General features: G+C 35.7%; 1 protein-coding gene across 7 annotated transcripts in view; it reads left to right on the top strand.

The window, feature by feature from the left end:
- Positions 1 to 23,796, top strand: part of Cacna2d1 (calcium voltage-gated channel auxiliary subunit alpha2delta 1) — a 413,204-nt gene that overhangs the window by 334,120 nt on the left and 55,288 nt on the right. For all 7 annotated transcript variants that reach the window (XM_051174924.1, XM_051174923.1, XM_051174922.1 and 4 more), the window contains exons 11-15: positions 8,685 to 8,843; positions 10,706 to 10,810; positions 21,214 to 21,292; positions 22,073 to 22,122; positions 23,299 to 23,388. In XM_051174924.1, coding sequence (XP_051030881.1) covers positions 8,685 to 8,843; positions 10,706 to 10,810; positions 21,214 to 21,292; positions 22,073 to 22,122; positions 23,299 to 23,388 — 483 coding nt within the window. The remainder of the gene's footprint in view (positions 1 to 8,684; positions 8,844 to 10,705; positions 10,811 to 21,213; positions 21,293 to 22,072; positions 22,123 to 23,298; positions 23,389 to 23,796) is intronic.

Raw genomic sequence — 23,796 nt, forward strand, 5'->3', positions numbered from 1 at the left:
CATTTAAGTTAAGAACTATTCTATGCAGCTATTTCAAAGCACATAATGGTCACTGTGCTCAAACACTAATTGTTGTCACAAGTAACAGCACTGATAAAAGAAATGGTGCAAATTCTCTGGATTTTATAGCAGATTTCAGTCACTTATGACTTAAATGTTTCCTGTGTGAGCACAGTCCTTATTATCAGCAATGCAGTGCTGACATGTGTGATGTGTATACATCATTACATATACTGTTTAAGCAAAGTCAGCCACAACTACAGTATAAACACCATTTTCTTTTCAACCAGTAAGTAAGCAGCTTCAGGTATTCTAAAAATACTGAACATATTCACCAGATGTGTGTCACTATGGTGTTAGAAAGGAACAGATCAACGAGTGTGTCATTTGGTGATCATCTCAGATTTTGTGAGTATCCAGAAAAGTAGAGGGGAAACATTTGTAATACAAGTAATTATATCACAGAATTATATCTCAGGAATGACGGTGTACAAGAGTACTGTCTGTATTTCCAGTTAGGCAAGTGCAATGGTATAGTGATACCCCATGAGATACTGATGATGTCCGAAAAGTAACAATATCCAGGAGAAATAAGCTGGGATGCTAAATACAGATCACTTCTAAATAAGAATACTATGTTTTCACCAGCTTCCTCATTTTGAAAGTGAAGACTATTATAGAATTACAAGTTTTTCTTGTAGTCATCTGCACATGAATTTTCAGCGGTTAACGATAGCATACTGTGTAAGCCCAAGCCAGACAAAATCCCAGCACAGAGGAAGGAGGTGGCTTACATGTCCTGCCCCTAGATTCATTGCTAATGGAAATCGATAGATGCACAGAGTAGATTTTCCAGGGATGCAGGCCAACCACAATCCAGTGGATAACCACATACTTGATGGTATATGAGCAGCACAAATTCTACTTGAATTCTTTGTTTTGTTTTAAGAAGACACAGAGTTGTATGGATGGGAAAATGGATGGAAGAGTGATAAAAATGATTACAATGCATTCTATGAAATTGGCAAACAACTCAAAAAAATAAAATTATTGAAATTTAGAATGTTGAATCAGTTTAATGAAACTGTTGACAATAAAATAATGTTCTATTAACCTACAAAATATTTTCTTATTAAAATGTAAACACAATATAGCACTTATACTTGGAATGTAGCAATATATTCAAGTTTTCAACCAAAGGAAGAGACAGAGAATGATAAGTTAATTGAAGTATTTGCTTTAAGATAAAAATAATTATTAAAATATTAATAAATGAGAACCAGAAGGGCTTTGGGAGTGATCCAGTGCAGCCCTTTGATTCAGAAAGGAAATAATTAAAGCTCACAGGAGATAATGTAGTCAAGCAGACATGCTGTGATCTTCAGAGGAAGGGCCTGGGAGGGACCTCATTTCCCCAAATTGAATTGACTCATAGAAAATACTTTATTAATGTGATTCTGTTGTATAGAATGAGCCAAGAAAACATCTAACCCCAGGCACTATTGAGACAGTAGTGTCAGTTGAAGGCCCTGAATAATCAAGTGCCATGGTTTCTGAGTGAAGATGTTTGTGGCATCTCTCCTCACACTGGGACCCTCCTAAGAGTGATCAACACAGGACCTCTATTAAAGTTACAAAAAAAATAATATAAGACTGAGTAACGTTTTGAGGAATGAGATAGGGAATTAATAACTATTTCTACCTGAAATAAAAGTCATTCAAATGAAAACTAGTTTTTTTATAATATTTTTATTGAAATACAATATATTCTGATCATGCTTTCCTCTTCTACATCCCCCTCACCTCCCAACTGACACAACTCCATGCCTTCTCTCTCTCTCTAGAAAACCAGCAGGCCTAACTACTAGGTTAACTACTAAAGGTGGTTTTCACCTGACAGAAAAGCCATAGTTCTAACCTTTATTAAGAAGACCAATGTAAAAACATGGTATTGTGATCGTGTGGTTGTTTCCTGTCTGTTATATTAAAATATAAGGATTCAGACCCTGAAGATACGTCAGGTCAGGTGTGGACTCTGGGTGGCTGCATGACTTCGAGTTTTCTACCTCACATTAACTCAGTCTCCATAACTCCAAAAAGAGCCCAACCAGCTGATGGTCCTGTGACTTGTGTGTGCAGCCTGGCACAGATCATTCTCAATGTATTTGAAATAAACATTTATTATCAATGTAAAAAATAAATTTATGGTATAGTTGTAAGAGTAAAAAAAAGGTATAATATATACCTTAAATAAAATTTGCTAGAACAGATTATGATCATGAAACAATAATTATTTCATAAAAAGAAATTTCATATTCAAAAAAAAGAGTTGCACTATGACTAAACACTAATAAATAAAAATAAACTCTCATGAAACATCAACAAAGATTATAAATGAGTATGTTATTTTGTGTATATATCATTTCATTAAAATAATTTGATAAAATAATAAGTCAATTTTATAGGTTTAAATTTAAAAGTGACTTACATGGACAGGGGTGTGGCACAGTGGCCAGTGGCAGATCACTTGCCAGAGTGTCAGACAAAACTGGCAGTCAGACTTTTGCCAGATTAGTTAGACAAGATGGCACATTTTCCTTTGCCTGAGTTCACTTTTCATGTTAATGAAAATCCATTCTACATCTCCATTCCTCGAAATATGTTCCAGGAATCCCCATAATTTATCTGTTTTCAGTATAATCCTGCAAGTGTTATTGGAAGTGCCGTTAGGTAGTTCACAATCTTAACTATGTGGCTAACCAATATCTACCCAGCCTGAATTGATGGGCCAATGTAACTGCCTACACTGAGACCTTACCAGCTCTCTCTTCAACATTCAAGAATTTTGTTTAACATCAGTTTTAATTTAAAATTTCTTATGAAATAATATGACAATTAAAGTGCAATTCAAAGTTGTTTTCTGCAGCAATCAGTACATTAGCAAGATTTTTGAAACTAGGATCTGTGCCCTTTACTTTTATTTTTCCTGCAGTGCCATCTGGTGGCTATTATTTGAATAGCAACACTTTTATATAATTTCTGATTATACAAAATTTTATGTAGATGGTTATTTAGGTCCTGAGTTTAAACTAATAAACTGCTATAAATCCATTGCCTATTATTTATTTTAGTTATCTTACATGAATAAATTCATTTTATTTCAAAACATTATCTATATTTCCAAAGTGGCCTGCTTTTTAGTTAGTCAGCTAGAATTCCCGACAAAATACATATTATAAGCTATAATTTAACTATTGAATTCAAATCCAAGGAGTTTTGAACTATATCCTGTTTTTGCCTGTTACAAGTGTTGAATGGCTAAAGTGCGCTCCATTTTGAGTCTGTGGAGTATCTTCTATGAAAGGAAGTGGTCAGAACTGAAGGTTCCAAGAGGAAGACAGCATCTTTCAGATGTCTTTTTCTTAATTGTTCCTGTGCCCGTCATCCTCCCCGAGGGAGACGTGTGCTCAGTGAAATGATTTTACCGCTGCTGCTGTACTTAGATCAAAGGGAACTTTCTGGAAGCTTCGGGTGCCGCTCTGACATGAGGCTCTTCTCGCTTGCTGTGTCCTGCCCTGGCAGCATTTTATCGTGACCCAACTATGAGATAGCCAAGGATGCCAGAACAAAAGCAGCTACTGCCTCTGAGAAAACAAAACAAAAGCAAGCCTGCCTTAATAGATCTGAAACACTGATTGTGTGTACTGGGGCATGACATTCTCTCAGAAAGGATTTGGTTTTAAAGTACTTACATGAACAGATTGTGTGCTCTTCTCTAAAACTGTATCGGACTGTCTCCACACTTGCGACTCTCTTGTCTTCTCATTCATGAACCAACGTTGCCTAAATCTCATGAACGCTGACACTGTTTCTACCTGAATTGTCCCTAATGGCCACAGTATTTTTTTTCCAATAAATTTTAAATGTTGTTATTACTGGTTACTTAGCATCTAAATTGTGCCAGACTGGTAGGAATTCTCCTCAAGTGTTTTAGCAGTAACTATTTGAAGAGTAGTTTTGCATTTACCAGTGTAGAAATGCAGGAAAAGACTTAAGAACCAGCAGGCCATTCACCTCCTTTTAAGTCTTGGTTTCAATTACCGGTGAATATTCCACACCAACTTCTAATTTCCTTAGGCCCCATATGCAAAGCATGAAGCAGACTGACGGGCCCATTCAGTGAGCGTTCAATGCCAAGAACTAAAGAGCCAGAGGTGGGAAAAGCAAATTTTCTCTAACCATGTGGAAGCGTCTCTAAAGAATTGTGAGGAAAAAAAATCTCAGTGTAGGGGAGAGGGGTCTTGTAACAAGACATTACCATGAGGAAAGAGCGACAAGGAGGAAGTACTGGGGACTGAGGGCTGGCACACACTGGGGAAAGCTGTAGCAGAGGGACCGGATCTAAAGAAGGAAAAAAGACGGAACAGTGATGCGCTCTCTATTGCTCATGCTCAGGTTCACAGGCATGCTTCCTGGCTCAGCAGGCTGCCCAGGCTTCTACTGCTTATCGCCCAAGACCTACAGGGTTTAACTCTCTGATACAGAGAGAAATCTTTGGATTTCTGATTTCACAGTGTTCAGATATGCCCTTAATAGATAAAATCAGGGGGCTTAAATGTATCTTCTCAGAAGCCATGTACAGTTCCAAATTATATAACGCTATTTTTTCATAGCTTTGCTCTAAAGTTTTAATATTCAACTTTCAATTAATACCTGCTATGTCTTACAAGTGGCTGCTGTTCAAGGCTTTTTAAAAATATGAATATATACATACATACATACATTTCTATATACATATAGTAAAAGCAGGTAAGCCTAAGATGTCTGAAATATATTCCTATCTAATTTAGACACCTTAAAACTTGTCATTGCTTTCCCAGGAGAATAATATTAGCCATATGTAGGGAATTACATATTGTAAGTAATTATTTTATCTGCAATAGTTTTTATTATGAGTGGAACTGTAAGTTTCTGTATATACCACTGAATTTTCACTTAATGAATTGAATTTAGATTTACTTGATTTGTATTACTTAATGAGATCCTTCACTTTTTTGCCTCAGAAGTTGGTCAAGGCCAAAGGAGGTCTCTGGGCAATGTATTATCCAGTACTCATTGTCTACATAATAATTCCTGCAATTATTTCTAATTTTTAAAACTTGGATATTTACTATTGATGTAGTAACTATTTTTGTCTCGGTCACTAGTACAAGACTTCTTGTAATGGAAATCCTAGCCTAAGACAATGTCATATCACAAAGGAATCTCCATTCTTAATGTTGTGGGGTTGGTTCTATATTATAGGCACGGCCTTCAATATTTGAGATTATGGAATATAGTAAACAAATATATTGGAAGTTTATTTTCATCCATCTGACATGCCTGAAACTTCTGTTGAAAATACAAAGGAGAACCCTCTTGGATTATTTATCTTCATGGGGCAATTGCCTTCTTGTTAAGTCTCTCTTCCCCAAGCCTTAAAGCGATCTTAGGCTTCTAGGTAGGAACAGTTACCTCTGCAGACCTGAGCGGCTGCAGCCTGTTCCTATGCCTGCACCATTCAGTTTGCTGGAAGAGAAAGAAGGGCTTCTCCGACTCACTTTCCTCAGTATTCTGTGTGGACCATGCTTCCCATGTTCCTCCATTTTTTGTCTTTTGTCTGCCTTTTATTTTCTGCCATTTTTTTTCTTCTTAGGACATACCCCACCCCCCTCTGTTTCTATGGAAACTCAATCTTAGGATTTTTGGAATTCCTGTTCTATTTCACTGTTATTCACAGGGCTGTAGGCCAAATTTCTGTGGCAAAGCCTTTCCCCCCTTTTAATCTTTAGCCAGGACCACTTTCATGCCTCCAGCTTTAGATGTTATCCGTTCCTGGCACCTCTACTGCTGTGTCTCACACTGGTGCAATCTCACCTTAAGGTGACCCTGTTTTTCTTCCCAGTTCCTGGCTTGTTCTCCAGAAGAGTCCTGCAGACTGTTCAAAGGCCCATGTCAGAAACCTGGCGGCCACTGTAGATGCATATCTGGACTTCTCATGCTAAATCCATCATGATCTTTCTCCAAAACAGAGCCCCAGCCCTGGCTTTTCTAACTGTTCCCCCGAATAGTGTAAGGACTGTCAACTAGGTGACTTCAGTAGCCTATGGGTGTTCACGTTTGAGTTCTGTTAAGAAGCGACCAGCCTGACCTCTTAAATATTCCAAAACTCATTCTACATTTGACATAAAACCTTGCAGCCACATAACATTTGACATAGGGAATTCACACTTCCTCTTTATCTCTCTGAGATGCTATGTGATCTGACCCCAGGTGCCTCCTCTGACCTAGTGTCATTGGTCCTGAATAACAATGGTAAATGCTTCTTCAAACCCTTGAACATCTCTCCACACACTAAATCAATGAGACCTCCACATATCTACTGCTCTCCTGGAATGTTCTTTTCCACATTCTTTCACACTTCTCTGAAATATGTGCCCCCTCAGAAATTTTGTTTTTCAAGAGAATTTCTCCCACTGTTCTCTTTCCAAAATGGAAACTCTCCTCCAAGTGTGGTGTTCTAGATCATCATAGACAGTGCTTCATAGAGCTAAACACAGTTTATAATGGTATACTGAAAGGTAGTGTAGGGTGACCAAAGGCACAGTTAGCTTGAGTCCAACTCTCACCGTTTGCTAGTCACGTGTCTAGGGACAGATTATTTTAGAAATAGATTTTTTTTCACACAATATATTCTGACTAAAAATCCCCCCAACTCCTAATTCCTCCCCATATCTCGTCTCATCAAGTTCTACACTCTTTCTGTTTCTCATTAGAAAACGAACTAGCACCTACTGAATAATAATATGGAAAAAATACTTAGGATAAAAACAAACGAATCGAAAGAGGACAAAAGGAACAGAAGAAAGAGGGTCAAAGAAAAAGCACACACAAAAAATATAGATACAGAACACATGGGAATCCTATCCATACTCAAAAGCTATAATGTATACTCAAAGGACCTGTAAGGTAAAATAAAATAGTAGTAAATAAATAATAAACTCACTGGTACAATATTAAGAGACAAAGAACTTCCAAAGATGCCCATCAGTTCATTGTATGTTGGACATATTTTTTAAGGTATGTGGCTAGGGGTAACCTTAGTTTGTTTCTCTAGTGAGAGTCCCTTGGAGAAACCTTAATTTTTTTTATTTGCAAGTACTTCTCACTTCAGCTCTATGACTCCACCTTGTGCAGACACATGCAGGCGTATGCATATGGCTGCAGTCTCTGTGAATTTGTATGTGTGATGATGGTGCTGTGTTTAGAGGGCCATGTTCTCTTGGTGCTCTCCATCCCCTCTGGATCTTACACTCTTTCTGCCTCCACTTCTGCAGTGTTGCCTGAGGCCTGAAGAAAGGGATGATGGAGACATCCCAGTTATGGCTGAGTGTTCCTAGGGCTCTCACTCTGTACATTTTAGGGAGGAGTTAGTTAGCCTCTGTGTGTGAGTGTCCTTGGCAATCACATTATGACAATGTGAATGCCTGTGTTGTAGGAAATTTGCAATGAGAAAGTGATTATTATTTTAGTTAGTGGTAAATACTCCATAAGTATTTGTTTACAAATATGTGGTGTACGTGTGTGTTTGTATGTGTGAAATTTGCTTTATGTCTGAATGCATGGTTATGTGTTGTGATTCCTGGTTGCTACTAAATGTTTATTTGACAGATGAATATTGCACTGCATCTTATAATTATGTCTAGCAGAAGAACATCATGCTCTATTTATATGATATGTAATCATTTATAATGTAAGCATTCGAATTATTGAATTATGTTTCTGATTTACAATTATCCTTCAGCAATTTGTCTATCTGCCCCCTTTCTTCTCTCAAGACCATTCATTATTTTCATTTTACACATCCCTGGACCTCAGTGTCAAGGAATCCTCCTCAAATTACAGATTTAGTGAACAATGGGACAGTTCTTTTCATTTCAGAATCCGTTGTTCTGAGGCCTTCTGTGTTCTCATCGTCTAGAAACACCAAGTGCAGTGTGTGAACACTTTCCCTGGAGTTAGAGAACTTCCCTGTTGATAATGTTGATACTTTGTTCTAGGCGAGCGTCACTGGACTTGGTGCTTGTCCGTTTATCACCCATCCCTACTTATAATGGTCTGTTTGTACAGCATATTGCCTCGGTGATTCTCCAGCATTCTTGCTGTGTGCTCCCTGAGGAGTTATGTTCCTAAAAGGCTTCCATTGCTTTCGGTTTTCTTAGAAGTCTCCCTGTGTTTAGTTCCCAAAGAAATACTACTTAATTACAGAATAGCATCTGCCGTATCATCCTTATATCCTTATTCTAAGGACTCCTTTCTGGTGAGTAACAGTTAAAAATTTCTCCTTTCCATCTGTGTCCCAAGCAGGCAGGCCACTTCTGGGATCTTAATATATGAAAATTGAAAGGTTCCCCACCAAAATCAAATCCCTAATTTAAAAACAGGGTTTAGGAAGGCAAGTACTCAAGGTTATAGTAAGTGTAAACTGCCACTCGGTCCTTAGCACAATTTGTTACTTGGACTTTTTTCTTTTCTTTTCAAAGGAACACAGTACAATGAGCTTGAGATGCCTGCAAATGAGATTTGATGAAATTGTGCAGTTGGCTTCCATGTCCATTTATACACTCTCTGTTTACTCTTTGCAGTTTAACAGCAATGCTCAGGACGTAAGCTGTTTTCAGCACCTGGTCCAGGCGAATGTGAGAAACAAGAAGGTGTTGAAAGATGCTGTAAATAACATCACAGCCAAAGGGATAACAGATTATAAGAAGGGCTTTAGCTTTGCGTTTGAGCAGCTGCTTAATGTAAGTGTCAGTGAGAAGCCATTTTATTTTGTTTTTAGACATTCTGGTAAAAGTCACTGATCACCATTGAAATTTGCAGACAGGGTATGTTCAGAGATTAGAGCCATGGTTGAAGGTAACAGATGTGTTAGTCAATACTTGGGTTTCCATTGATTCGTTAGAAACTTTTACTGTCAGTGTCCTTATGGGCTTGTCAATGTGCTGAGATAATATGAAGTAGTATCTTGTCACCAATGTGGGGAAGGTCTTCTTTAATTTCTGGACCAAAAGATGGACTTTATCATCCTTCCAAAATGAGAGTGTGGGCCTTCTGTAGGCTATAGCACTACCAAGGTATCATTGATAATTTAAAAAATATAATTGCTCATTTAAAGGCCAAGACTGATGATCTCAATTACAGGAGGTTCTCAAGGACTTTGGAAGAATGCCTACTGGAATTGCACTAAATTGCACAGTGACATTGATGACATTGATAGAAGAACATAGTGTATATTTTCTCAGTAACTTTATAATGATTTCATAGTGAAAGGATAGTAGTTTGAAGACTAATTTAAATGAACTCTATGACAAAAATTAACTTATTATTCTGCTTTATGAGGTCTTTAGAAAAATTTAAATTATGTGGTAGTCTCCCATTATAAATCCTTCAGATGAAGCAGTAGGCTCCCATTTTACTTTTAGATAGCAGTACGCTACAAAGTTGACATTTTCAAAGAAGCTGAGCATTCAGAAGTTAGTGCAATCCATTTTTCTCATCATTTAAGCAAACACATTCCATAATAGTAGAAAAGCTAAGATTGTAACCTGATGCCTTCAACAAGTCCAACTTGATAAATTAAAGTGTTCATCTTAATGGCCCTCTAATGCTAATTCATTATTTTATGCTCAGTTCTTTGAAAGACCTTAAAGGTTAAGAGGATTTATAGCCAGAATTGAATCTTGCAGGATTAGAATCTGTGTGGCAGGTCAGGAGAGGACAAAGAGGAGAAAAGATGTTCAGGGAGTAGGTTGCAGGCACTTATGGAGCCTGAGGAGCACTGTGTGAGAAACTCTGCATGAGTCTGCCATCCCAAAATATAAGGCAAAAGTAATGGGGTGACCATGGAGCGAAGAAGAGGAGTATCTGGAAAAGGATTGAAAGGTTAATGTGAAAAGTGTGAATTATTTCAAGTGAATGTTATTTGTTTGCTTCTGCTATATAATTAGGTATGTAAAAGAAACATTTGCTCATACAAAACCCAACTACTGCTCAGTCACTGGGGAATTATGTACTTGGTGCTGTCTAAATACCACATTATCTTACTTTTGTGGGGCTTGTGTTGCTTTAAGAAAAACTAACATTGGGCTGGAGAGATGGCTCAGAGGTTAATAGTATTGAATGCTCTCCCAGAAGTCCTGAGTTCAATTCCCAGCAACCATGCCGTGACTCACAGCCATCCATAATAAGATCTGGTGCCCTCTTCTGGCATGTATGCATACATACAGAGTACTGAATAATAAATACACAAACAAATAAGTAAATCTTAAAAAAGAAAAAAAGGAACATTAACACCAAACCAACAAAATGCTGATTGTATACAAATTAAATTATTATGAAGAAAATATAATCTGGACTCTATTACAGTTTAAAACACAATGGTCCAGGAAAGTGTCCATTACAGTGGCATTTGATGGCAGGTTTGAAAGGTATTTGGCTATCTATGTATCAAGAGCTAAGGCTGGCCTAATCCACAAACCTGATATTAGAACATACTACTGAGAAGACATTTTGTTTGTAGGGTGTCATATGAGCTTGCTTTTTTCATATTGGTTTTCTTCTCCTAATTTTCATTATGGATAATTGGCATGTCTATTTTGAACAGTATAATGTTTCCAGAGCGAATTGCAACAAGATCATCATGTTATTCACAGATGGAGGAGAAGAGAGAGCCCAGGAGATATTTGCCAAATACAACAAAGACAAAAAAGTGAGTGTTGTTTTATAGTATTTTAATTTTAACATGTAGACGATTTTTATAAAAGTAGTCTGTAATCATGGTGAGGGAATTTTTTTTCTCCAAAATGTTAATTGCAGTTATAAAATTAATATGTTAATGGTAAAACAAAACTTTTTTTTTTCTTCAGGAAACCGAGAGCACCAAGCTACAAATACATTAGTCAGATATTGTAGATTTATGGGTTCCATTGGATTCTTAAATCAACAGAAGAGAGAAATGGGAAGAGTATGGGAAAACAAAACAGTTTCAACCTTTCTTGGATTATGCCTTCTAATCATTGAAATTGATAAAAAGGCTCAATATTCTAAATATACCAAGAAATTTCTACAGTGATGTTTTATATAGATGCATAAACCATTCACAAGAGTAAACAGATACAGCCTGCTTGAAAATGAACTCAATGGAAATCTTACGATGAATTACTTGATTGGTACAATAATTTAAAGAATGCTATCCCAAACACCATGGACAGTAGGAGTATTTTACAATTAGAGTATGTTCATTTCTTGATCTGTGGTAGTGAGGCAGGGTTGTAGTATGGTTACAGGTTCATGCTTTAGAGTGTTATTATATTACTAAAACCTATTAAGATTGTAACTGCCCCATCAAGGCATCTTACCAAATATTTACATGTATTTTCTTACTGACACCCCACATTTATAAAAGACACTAATTCCCAATCTATTTTTCTAAAATGGTAAAGGAACATCTTAAAAGTCATTTGGGGGGGGGAGATACAATGACTTTCTTATGCTTAAGAAAATTATACACTTATCCTAATGAAGACTATATCCTTCATCAACCTCCAGATAGCTGTGACTACAGCTGTTTTTTGTTCTCTTTTTGATAGACAATTTTACTGTTTGAGAAGATTTGGCTCAGCAGTAGCTCCAATTAGACTGTTTTATAGCTATTTGAGTCATTTAGGTCAATATTTTGCATATGCTAGAGAGGAAAACTACAGACAATCGGTTGCTTGTAGAGGGAGAATCAGTCCACTCTAGGTATGAACCCCAGAGAGGTTAACCAATCCCAAGAGGACAACCCTAAACATATATGAGCAAGATTAAATTATTTCATCTGGTTCTATTTATAAACATAGATATATGTCTCTCACTTTGTGTGTGTGTGTGTGTGTGTAAATTATAATTAAAGTATAAAAACCAATGAATTTTAGAAGAAATGGGAATAACACAATAAGAATAGGAGGGAGGAGGGTGATGAATGATGTAATATGACATTCACAAAAAATACATTTAAAGAAGCCATTTCTTTGTTGATTGCAGTTTTACTCAAAACATAGGCTATAGGGACAAGTCAAGCTACCTTCTGGCAAATAGACTAATAAACCATGCCACATACATGCTAGGAAATTCTAGTTAGCCTCAACCAAAGGGAATTCTGTACTATTGTCAAACCTTGATATCATGCTTAGTGAAATAGACTATTCACATACGCACATGCAAATAAGTGAGTAATATATGTTTACACATACATAAGGAATCTGTAGCAAGTTCACAGTCCATGAAGTTGCCAGGGAAGGGAGAGAGAGGAATGGATAATTATCTCATTTTAAGTCTGTGAACACTAAAGTTTTGCGAAACACGTTGCTGCATTGCAGCATTATAACTGTAAAAACAAAGAAAATACTTTGCTTTTGAGTTAGATACAGTTTTATTATTTATTTTATTTTTAAAGAGCATAATATAATTACTCTTTTCCCCTTCTGTTTCCTGAGGCAATATTGTGAAAGAGAGGATATAAAGGTTTTAAGAGCAAAAAGTTGAGGGAGATTTCTGGAGATAGGTGTGTCTTAGTAATGGCAAAAGCTACACTTCTAAAGTCTCACCAACATGGCCACTCAAACAAGAGCTGAAAGTACATCTTCTTAAAAGCTAATTGAGGGTATACCTCAAACAGTGTGGTTTTTTTTACCACAATAATGCAAAAAAATTAAATATGTAAATATTATAATGTCTTAAAAATTTGTGATCTTTTAAAAAACATACCTGTACTTGTACTTTTTCCTCCCATCCTCTTGTGGTATTAACATGATCAATGAATGCTTCATTTTCATTCACTTTCCATCTAGATGACACAAAAGTCATTCACAACAGCCCTGGTAGGTGTGATGGGATGTCTGGACATCTGATGAATGAGTCTGTGCATACACGGCACAGTTTAATGAAGCCAAGGCTGTGAGAATTAGAACAAAATGTTTGGGTTCTTTTTATGGAATGTCATACTCTTGGGAATCAATCTACTTGATTACAGATAGGCAGAGATTTAAAACCAAATCCATGTTAATCTCCCGGAGCAGCTGTTCCAAATTAAAATGCATTCACTCTCTAATCTTTACCTGTAGCAGTGACATTCCTTTGGGCTCACCCATGTGTATGAGACCTCCTTAAAAATGGTGCCAAAACTAAAATGAGCTCTACCAACGAGAGCAACCTAGTGAGTGAAGGAGAGTAAAGCCAGACACACAGCTGAGAGATAATTCCCAGGACAAGAAAATCAAACATATTTGCTTTTCTCTAAGATAGCAATAATTGTTTGATTGGCAATGCACACTAAGACTACCTCTCCAGGTAGAAAATAATTCTCTTGTGGTTTACTTAATTTTTTTTAAAAAAGACATTCAAAATTAATATAGTGAACATTTCAAATTATCTAAAAAATTAAAACAGAATTGGGAAATCACTTTTAAACTAAGGGATACTCAGCTAATGTAAAAGTTGACAATATTCATTGTTGTAATTTGTTTTTAATAATTTACTTTTAAGTATCTTTCTTATATTGTCTTTGCATCTAAGTAGAAAGGCATTCTCTTCTGTCTGTATAAGTCCAAAGCAAGTCACAAGTATCTGAATGTATATTTGGGTTTTATAGTTATTTTTTTAACTGACACTAGGAAAAGAATTCACAGGAAATAATTCATGGCATTTTCTACTTTTTTGCACCATCCTTTTCCATCAGGTGAAATTATAGCCTTTTTAAGGAATGTTCTGACAGAAGTAATTAAGGCTGTTTAGCTTATAAAATATTGAATGTCACTTACCAATTACATCATTTCAAAAATCCTTTATTTTGGATAATTTTGCACTTTCAACTCGTCCTAAGAGTTAAGCATTGGAATAAGAACCACATACCTTTGTTTATAAATCTCAACATGGTTTATGGTAGAGTCAGGATACAGTTGAGACAATGAGGTACTGGACTGTCCTATGCAGAAATTATCACTTTAAATGGAATGTTTTGTGCAAAGTGTGTGTTTGGGTATGAGTGTGTATTTTTGTCTCTGAAATCATTTGTTTCTCATTTATTTTTCATTGACAGCTATTTTCTACAGTAATAAAATACTTACCAGGTACATTTTGTTTAGATTTGAGGAATATCACCTTCATGCACTTTAGATTTTAATTTAATATATAAGTAAATCTCATGCCAAATAAAATCATTGCCTTAAGTACCAAGTATATATTATAACATATAAACTTTAGATACATAAAGTTCACTTCAACTTTGTTTTAGGTATAATTATATCCTGTCAACCTGGAATCTTCCATTGTTCAGACATTGCTAGAAGGGCCTATGGTTTTTGTTACTGTTTCCATGGCTGCCCTCTGTTTTGAGTAAAACTCTGCTTCATAAATACTTCCTCAGAAGTATCTCTGCCAAGCCTCTCTCAAGTGGTCCTTTCACCTGAACCAGTTGAAAACTTATATCCTCATATGTTACCTGGAGCCTTTATTTTCTTCTAGAAGCTTTGTGAAATAGGGTGATATAAAATATCAAATTATCTTACTAAGCCTATTAAGAAATTTATAGCTAATTACATAGTGCTGACTTATAGTAGCTTCTCAGTTTTTATGAGTATGATTATATATACTGAATATACTTCTAAAATATAGTAACATCACATATATCAGAAAACATTCAGCAGACTTATAATTAATAAGTGGTTACTGTTCAAATAATATTCCATTTTTTTCATTGGCATTTTTAGTAAAAATCCTGTTATACTCATTAATGTGTCTTCCTTTGAAGGTAGGGAAGGTCATATGATTGGTCCTGATATTGTTTTTTACTCTCATCTGTCCAATATACAAGGTTCCTTTAAAAATCTCATCATCAATGCTCATAAAGCACTTTTTACTATCCAGGAAGAATTAGTTATATACAGTGTCAAGATGATCTGAGTCACTCTTACATTCTGAAGTCAGATGGCGATAGTCTTCACAGGATAACAGATTGTTGGAAATCGATTATTGCTGTAGTTTGGTCCTACATTGTAAAGCACAGTATATGTGTATTGACAAAGGGTGTTGCAGGGTATTCAATCACACTGTGAACCCTGAGTCTGCATTTTCATTCACTAAATAGAATCAACCTTAGGTTGACAGAAAGTAGTCATAGAGAGTCGGAATGAGTCTGGAAGATGGATAGTGAGATGCATAGGAAGTCATAGGGAGGGACTTTGAGGGTGATAGTCATTTTTAGTTTGTCAGATGCTTTCTTTCTGAGACTCCTCAACCTCTGTGAGATAACAGGTTTTCACTCCAGCCTCTGATTCCAAGTCATAGAGATGAATAGAATGATAGAGATTTAGTTAAAAACTACATTTGTTGGCAGTAGGAGGAGGTGCTTGCTGCCAGTAACTACGGAGCTGCAATTATTGGAAAAACAACCAAAGTGGGGGATTGGGAAGTCTTCCTTCTAATCCAATAGCATGAGTGTGAGTCATCACACTGGCCAACAAGGCTCCAGTATAACCCTAACATAGGAGCTATGCTGTGCATGCATTTGCAGCATACATTAGAGAAATCTTAACCTGTTTGTTTAAGATGGTGGGCGTGAATCCTATATGCTGTTTTTCTGGTTTACCACTTGCTTTATGTTATTTACTTGAGCAGATTCAAACAACATTGATTAAATGCTTCTTCTGTCAGACCTTTAGAACCAAAATGGGTTTAACTTATGTAGACATAGGTCATGTAAGTGGCATTGGCTCCTTACTTAGCATTGGAGTTTGCTACTGTGTTTAGCTACTTTAAGTTCTTGATGCAAGAAAGGCTTATAACTTGCTATGGAAAATGAATTATGAAAGTTAGACTGCAGCATTCTAAGATAATAGTGTAGTCAACACCTTCTTTATTACTACAGCTGAGACATTCACAGCTTATGAACTCTATATGTCATGAAGACTTTATTTACCATTGGAATACTCACATGATGAAAGTGTCATCACCAACATATCCATTGCCACATTGTTAAAACAGGAAAGCCAAAATAGGAGACAGCAAAACATTTGTTGAAATTCAGATATGTGGTAGATTCAGTAATTTAAATCATTGCTAGTCTAAGTTTGACAGCCTCATACAGAATCTATCAGCACCTTTTCTCTGGCCAGCCCTGAAGCTAACCACTCGTCCACATTGGAGCCTTCCCTCCTACTCAGACAACCTGATATCATCTTCTAGGATTCTCCTTGACTCTGTAGCCAGGCTGTAGTCAAGATGCATCACCAAAGCTGTGCAGGCTGCACATACCTTTCTGATCCCTGTGTTTTAAGAAATAAATTTTGAATATGAATTTGGACTTTATTTATTGCCTAATGATATAGAACTAGAAACAAGGACTGTTCAAATGCTCTGTGCTTAAACATGTTTGTGAATTGTGGAAATCACTATAGCATATTTTCCTAAAGGTTTTCAGTCCAGTGTAGTATTTTGATAGGCTTAATCCCAAAAGTTTGAATTCCCAGAATGGATTAATAAAATCTATCTTGGATATAATTTTTCTCATATGTTTCAATAGCTGAAGTTTTTATCTTAGTTTTACTGGCTTCCCTTTTCATAGACTCATCTCTTTTATTCTTTGGAGACTTGCCTATTGTAAATTAAACTTGAACTCTGGGTAACTGATAATTGTTGAGGTGACAGTTTCCAGTAACTGGGTTCTGCTGGGAAAAAAAAAAAAAAAAAGCTAACCATGTCTGTTTGGGAAACTCTTAATTGAAGAAAAATATTTTAGATTTCAACAAACAAGTCAGAAAATTTTACAAAATGGTTTAGCAGAAGCAAGAACTGTATGATAAAGTTATAAGTCAGTACTTTATTATACATTTGTCTATTTTTCACAGTACTCAAGAATGTCTCACACATGCCAGGCACTCATTGCACCATTGGGGTTACCATTATATTTAAACAGTGAAATTTGGTGCTTTGTTCAATCAAGTAGCTTAGGTTTGTAATTAACTGAGTTATTGGAATTATAAGAATCTGTTCCAAGAAAAATCAAATTGTAAATTGTATGTACTTTTGATTGTATATATGCATGTATGATGGGTGGACCTGTGAGTCATCGAGTATAGCATTATGTATGGAGGGCAAAGGACAAGTTTGCAGAATCTGCTTTGTTCTACCTTCCCATGATTTCCAGGGTTCCATTCCTCAGGGTGGTTGCTGCAGAATGCACACATCTTCACCCGCTAAACCATCCTACCTGCCCAAAGAAATAGATCTCTAAATAACTGAAGGTAAAACACACAAATTTACAAATAATAAAGCACAGTTTGAAGTTTTTTAATTTCATTAAATCAGCTCCCCACATTGATACTACTTTGCTTATCACCCATGTTAGAGTAAGAATGATACAACTAATTAAATATTCTTATGCTTGCTTGACATTTTTATTAAAGTAGAGAGAATATTTCTGTGCAGTGAAAAATAAAACTGATATGAATTTGCCATGATAAAAATGGTCCAAAATACAAAGTGCACATTGAATACCAGTGTTCTTTAGCTCTGTTCTTCCCACATTATATTAAACTGACATATATGAAATGTGACAGTAAAAGATGGTCTCTAGTCCCTCTGGAGAGGAGAGAGCCCTACTCGACCCTTCATTCTTTCCCTAATTTAAGCAGTCTTCACAAATACGAAAAAAGCTATGAGAGATGTTAAGTTGTACAGACTTGGAACTTAAACTCAATTTATTCTATGCTATTTTCTCACATCATTTTCGGGCTCTAATTTTTGTGAAGCCCTTTATGTTTGTATATGTTTTAAAAGTGGCCCGATGAAGAAGATTTTAGTAACATCATCCATTGAGGAACATTTAGTTGATTTTCTATGTACATTTCACTTTGAAAATTTCTGCTGTGCCTCTGATAATTACATGAATTGACCTCATGATTATAAGTACTCTCCCTGGCATGAGTAAACAAATACCCCCAACAAAAGCCTAGATGATACAATATAGACATTGTGTAATGGTAATGTGATGAATTTGCCTGAATGTTTAGCTGAAGGTTTTTAGCTCCTCCAAGTCTATACTCAGAATTTTGAGTTGTCCTATTTATCTGTATTGGTTTTTAGATAATTTCATGCAATACACAGTAATAATAACTGTGATATATACAGGACTTTGTGAAGATAATTTGCTATAAAATTTACAATGTCCATCTTTCGGGTGATCACTTCACTTTTCAAGAATCTTAAGTTTAAAGATGTGGGTAGCACTGGAAACATTCAAACAAGTAACCATATACTAGTTAAGCAGGTTATGTATAAGATATACATTTCTTAAGATACACACGCACACACACACACACACACACACACGCGGATGCAGTAGCAATTAATGAATAAAAGAAGTCATGAATTTAAAGGGCAGCAGAGATAGGAATATGAGATAGTTTGGAAGGAGGAAAAGAAGGTTAAAAAATGTAATCTGAGTTTGGAAGGGTGACTCCACATTACAGAGTTAGTTCACAGACAGCTCCACTGGGTGGCAGCAATACAGTGTGGAAAGGGTAGAGGGTGCCCTGAAAGCCCCAGCAGGAGCCAATGCACAGAACTCACCATTAGTTACTCTTATTTATGCGCTACCACGTGAGGATACTGACATTCATAAACTCAGAATTCTCCATGCTTGATTAGGTTAAAAAAATTAAAACAAAAAACAAACACAGCAATAATATTTGATTTGAACAGTATCTTAGTGGAGAATAGTTTCACTGTGCAATGCAATTACTTTTATATCCATTTTTCATTGTAATGTGTAAGATGCTAAGTTTTGAGTAGAAACTTTTACTCGATTAAGTATTCAATTTCAAACATTATAATGTGGCTCTTGATATACAGTTAGTAAACATATATTGTGTGCTATCTCCATAAAATTAAATGCAAAATAAGCATCTTGGGTATAATAGGTTTTATAAACACCGTGACTATGATTCAGAATTACATATTCTCGTAAATTATTCAAAGTTGAATTTGTGATTCACAGCATTTTAGTAACTACTGGAAAAATAGCACTGTCATGCATGTCTGCAGCAAGGCAAAAATACTGCAGAAACTTAACATTTATCGTATGCAAATGCCTAACCTGTTAATGCAACTTAGACTTAAGTCAGCATGCAAGGGAGAAAACAAAGAAAGGCGAGGCAAAGAGAATCTTAGAACACTTAAGAAAGGTGAGCTGTGACAGAACATACCCCACTCTTTCATCCTGAGTTACAAGCCCCACATACACATCCGTGGAAGTCGGGTGAACTCACTCTGGTCAAACAAATAAGGCACTAAGTCATTCTGCTGTTTTCCTTTTTTAAGTTAAATGTTTATTTGCACTGCTTGAAGGATAACATCAGTCAAAATAATCACACAGTGTGGGTCTAAGTATAGTCTCCATGTTATTAGAAATATAATTCACTCGGCCTAATTCCTTATTCCTTTGCACTGTGCAGTATCTTCTGGAAAGTATTTTACCATAATTGTGTTGTGGTCACAGGAAGAACTAGATACAGCTGTGCTGTAATTAAATCTGTGAGGCATGCCTTCTCACACTATGAACGACATGCCTGAGAGCAGATTCCTTAGGGCACACCAGTTAAACTGCATTATTACTCAGGGTGGTCAGCCTTATAAAAATATTTCTGTTAGGAACTCAACTCTGTGAGCAGTAACATTTTGTAATATAAGAACAGCCTCCTAAATGACCCAATTGAAAAGGTGCAGATAGTGAAGCACTGTGTGTGTGTGCTCACGCGCACCCTCGAGTGCGCATGATAACACCCTAGATGGTAGATCAGGTAAGAGCAAGAGGGCCCAAACCTCTCCTCAGTCTTGTCACTACCCTTATAATTTGTAATTCAGATGCAAGCTGGGTATCAATGTAAAAGATTTGAAATATAAGGCAGAAACAAAGAACATAGCTTGATCCTGTCTCCATATGAACACAGCAAACAGATGTGCCCATCAAATGGTGTCTTACGTTACTAGCTAAGGCAAACCTGGGTGACTCAAAATTGTGGGTCAGATAAACCCTTGCAAGTGAACAAGCACTGTCCCAAACATGCAGCTGACAGCATAGACTGTTATAGTGTTTATGACCTAAACCCAAAGGAAGTAAGAAAGAAAGAAAAAAAGAAAAAGTTAAAAAAAGATTTTTTTGTTCTTGTGGTCTCTTGTTTTTGTTTTATTGAGATTTGTGCTCAAGATTCATGTGCCAAACAGAACAAAGGAAACTGTCAGAGCTGAGGAGAAGACTTGGGTTTTGTAGAGATTCAAGCTCAAGCAAGGGGATCTGAACTTGGATCCCTAGTACCCACTTAAAACCTGGAGCAAGGCAGGAACATGTAATCCCAGCTCTGGAGAGGCAGAAATGAGTGAGTTCTCAGGGTAATGATGGACAGCCAGTCTAGCCAATAGTGAGGCTCAGGTTCAGGAAGAGACCACCCCACGCCCAAAACTAAGGTGGGCAACTGAAAAAGAACTTGATGCCAACCTCTGGTCTCCATATCCATGTGCTCATGAGTACCCTGCCCCTGGGCACAATGGCTGCTTCATGTGAATTAATGACAAAACAAACAATAACAAAAGAAACAACTAGCAGCTTAAGTATTTAGCACAGTCAACCACTTTAAGTGATATTAAACCACAATCTTAAATACTGCCCAGTTTGAAAGTAGAAAAACCAGCACTAATATACTTGCCTCCAGTAACTATGGGGGCTTTTGAATCCATTTGCATCACCAATCGCCTAAGCAATAGAGACATGTCTTTACTGTGACTGCACAGGTAGGTGAGATGTCTAACCAGGCTCCTGCAGGAAGCACTTTCGACAAAGGAGACCACAGTCACTGTCCAGGTACCCAGCTTGCAGACTTGATGCGGGACACGATGTTTCTTGTCCCACTGTGGTTCAGGTCTGTTCGTGGTAGGCTGTATTGTTTCCCTCTAGTGCCTCAGTATTTGAGTTGCTTTATTAATTTTGCTGCCTGAATGTGCTTTTATTTGTTTCTGCTTCAGCAATTTTGTTTTGCTATTCAGTTGAATTTACCTTGACCAATTTTTCGATTTCCTTAGGTCCGTGTGTTTACATTTTCTGTTGGTCAGCATAATTATGACAGAGGACCTATTCAGTGGATGGCTTGTGAAAACAAAGGTAATACATATGTTCTCTTGAGCATGTCTTATCAGAAGATAAAATACTTTGATAATTATTGTTAGGTCTTTCCTTGCACTTAAACTAGTGACTTTACAAGGTATGGAATAAGAAGTAGATTCTAAGTCTTCTTCCTATAGAGAACACGTACAACAAACTCTGAGATTAGTGCACACTCAAACATCTGATCCTGATACTGGGACAGATGAAGAGATGAGTGATGCTTAATGATATAGAGCTGATTTGTTCTAATTTTTTTTCTAAATGACTGGATTACTGTTTTTGAAAACAATCTTATACTTTTCCTCAATATTCAAATTTCTCACAGTGAGCTATTTTCTTTGTACTCAGAATAAAAAGAAAGTCATTTGAAGAGTAAAATGTTATAGCAGAAAAGATAACCTATATACATCCCAAAACTACATTTAGCAAAACATATGCATATAATATTTGTATATATCTGTACTTTTAATGTTTATCTAGTGAAAAAGAGTTTAATAGTTCTAGTTTCCTTACTGCTTTGTAGAGGAAAAGTTATTTTATGTTACCTAAGAAATATATTAAAATTTATCATAAATTCTCCAAAGTGATTGACAATACTCGCTAATCAATATTTTTCTGATTTTAACATTTGTATTTATATTTTAATAAATGTTTATATTATTTATCTACTTGCTCAAGTTAGAAAAAATTACCTTTCCTCCTATAAAAAATATAAAGCTATTTTTATTGTCCTATAGGTATAATATTTATAATTTATAATATGTATATGACTTTTAGGTTATTATTATGAAATTCCCTCCATTGGCGCAATAAGGATCAATACTCAGGTATGGTTATCTAAAAACTCTTAAATATTTTTCACAGTTAAAGATATTTTCCTGGTTTAATTAGTTCAATCTAAAGAGAATAGTTTAAAATAGAAAAAAAGATTTACATAATGAATGTTTATACAATGCTGTCTAATATGATATTTATTGGTTTTATATCCTTAAACATCTAAAACTTGGGTAAACATATATATATATATATATATATATATATATGAGCTTGTTATTCTTGGGCATTAAATAGGTCATAGAAACTGGATAGTGAGAAATTTATTAATAATCTCATGAAATTTTTATTCAATTTTAAGTCACATGACTTTCACAGCCATATAGAACACTAAATAGTAATTACTCTGGGTGAGTGATATAATAAGCTCTATATAGGACTTGAGTTTTCTGTACATATTCCTGCAAATCTATTTAAATAAAGCTAAAATAACACCTTTTAACACCATTCATTTGTGGAGTTGAGGAGCATACCATTTATATAACATTTTGTAGAATTCAGCGATTTTAATTTAAATATTTTTTATTTTGAAATGTTCATAAATTACAATTTAAAGATTGTTGCTCAGTTTGAAGCACCAACAATAATGCACAAAATAGCTGTTAAAACTTAACATAAATAGAGTTTGGCATTTAGTGTACATGCTGAACACACTGATTGTTGAAATGAAACAGCAGTGAATGTGTCTGGACTTGGCACATATTTTAGTTATTTTTTTGATATGTTTGAATGCAGTTTTGAATTTCATCCAAACAATCTGTTATGTGAAAGCAAGTATGTGGTTGCTTTATCATTTCAAATTTGTACAATTTCACACATAAATCATGGAGCCTTAGAGATCAACATGAAGCCATTCATAATGAACATATTTCACTTATCATTGGCTGTACTTTGAGGAATAATGTTCTGATTGGCACTAGAAGAAAAAGCTAGAGAAGATATATTCCATAAATAGATGTTATTGATTCAATGTATATAAATGTATCATATAAGGAATAAGGTAGATCACAAATAGAGAGTGCCCTAAGTAGGACTTACACATTCTTAATAATTTGGGTCCATATTCAGTTTCAACTTTCAACTTTTCCATTTGAAGGTTATTTTTAAACATAGTATGTCTAATTTGTTTGTTTTGTTGATGACTTACACCGTTTCTTTGGTATGAATAGGAATATCTAGATGTTCTTGGAAGACCAATGGTTTTAGCAGGAGACAAAGCGAAGCAAGTCCAGTGGACAAATGTGTATTTGGATGCACTGGTAAGAGGTTATGATCAAAACCCAAAACTGTCTTACAAGAGCACCCAGCTGATTTTGCTTCTCACTGGGCAACATTTCCCTTTTCCTCTTCACTGATTCATTACTTTGCAAGCTTCTTAGCTTAGGGAAATTTTTAGAAAATCCTAGGATTGCATTAATATAAAGTTGTACATGTAAAGTTATAGGTTATTCTTGATCTATTGAAAATACTGCTTTTCCAGTGTAGAATGGCGACTATATGGGGATTTCAGTAACTTTTTGATATTTTAATGTGGGAAAATAATGCTGAACATCATGTGAGTAGTGACCAAGTACTCCACATTTTGAACAAACACTTTGAAGCACATCTTTTTTAAAGTGGATGTCCATTGTTAACTATACGTACATGTTCCATGATTGTATCTGGAC

Source organism: Phodopus roborovskii, unplaced genomic scaffold (assembly GCF_943737965.1).
Source record: "Phodopus roborovskii unplaced genomic scaffold, PHOROB, whole genome shotgun sequence".
NCBI lineage: Eukaryota > Metazoa > Chordata > Mammalia > Rodentia > Cricetidae > Phodopus > Phodopus roborovskii.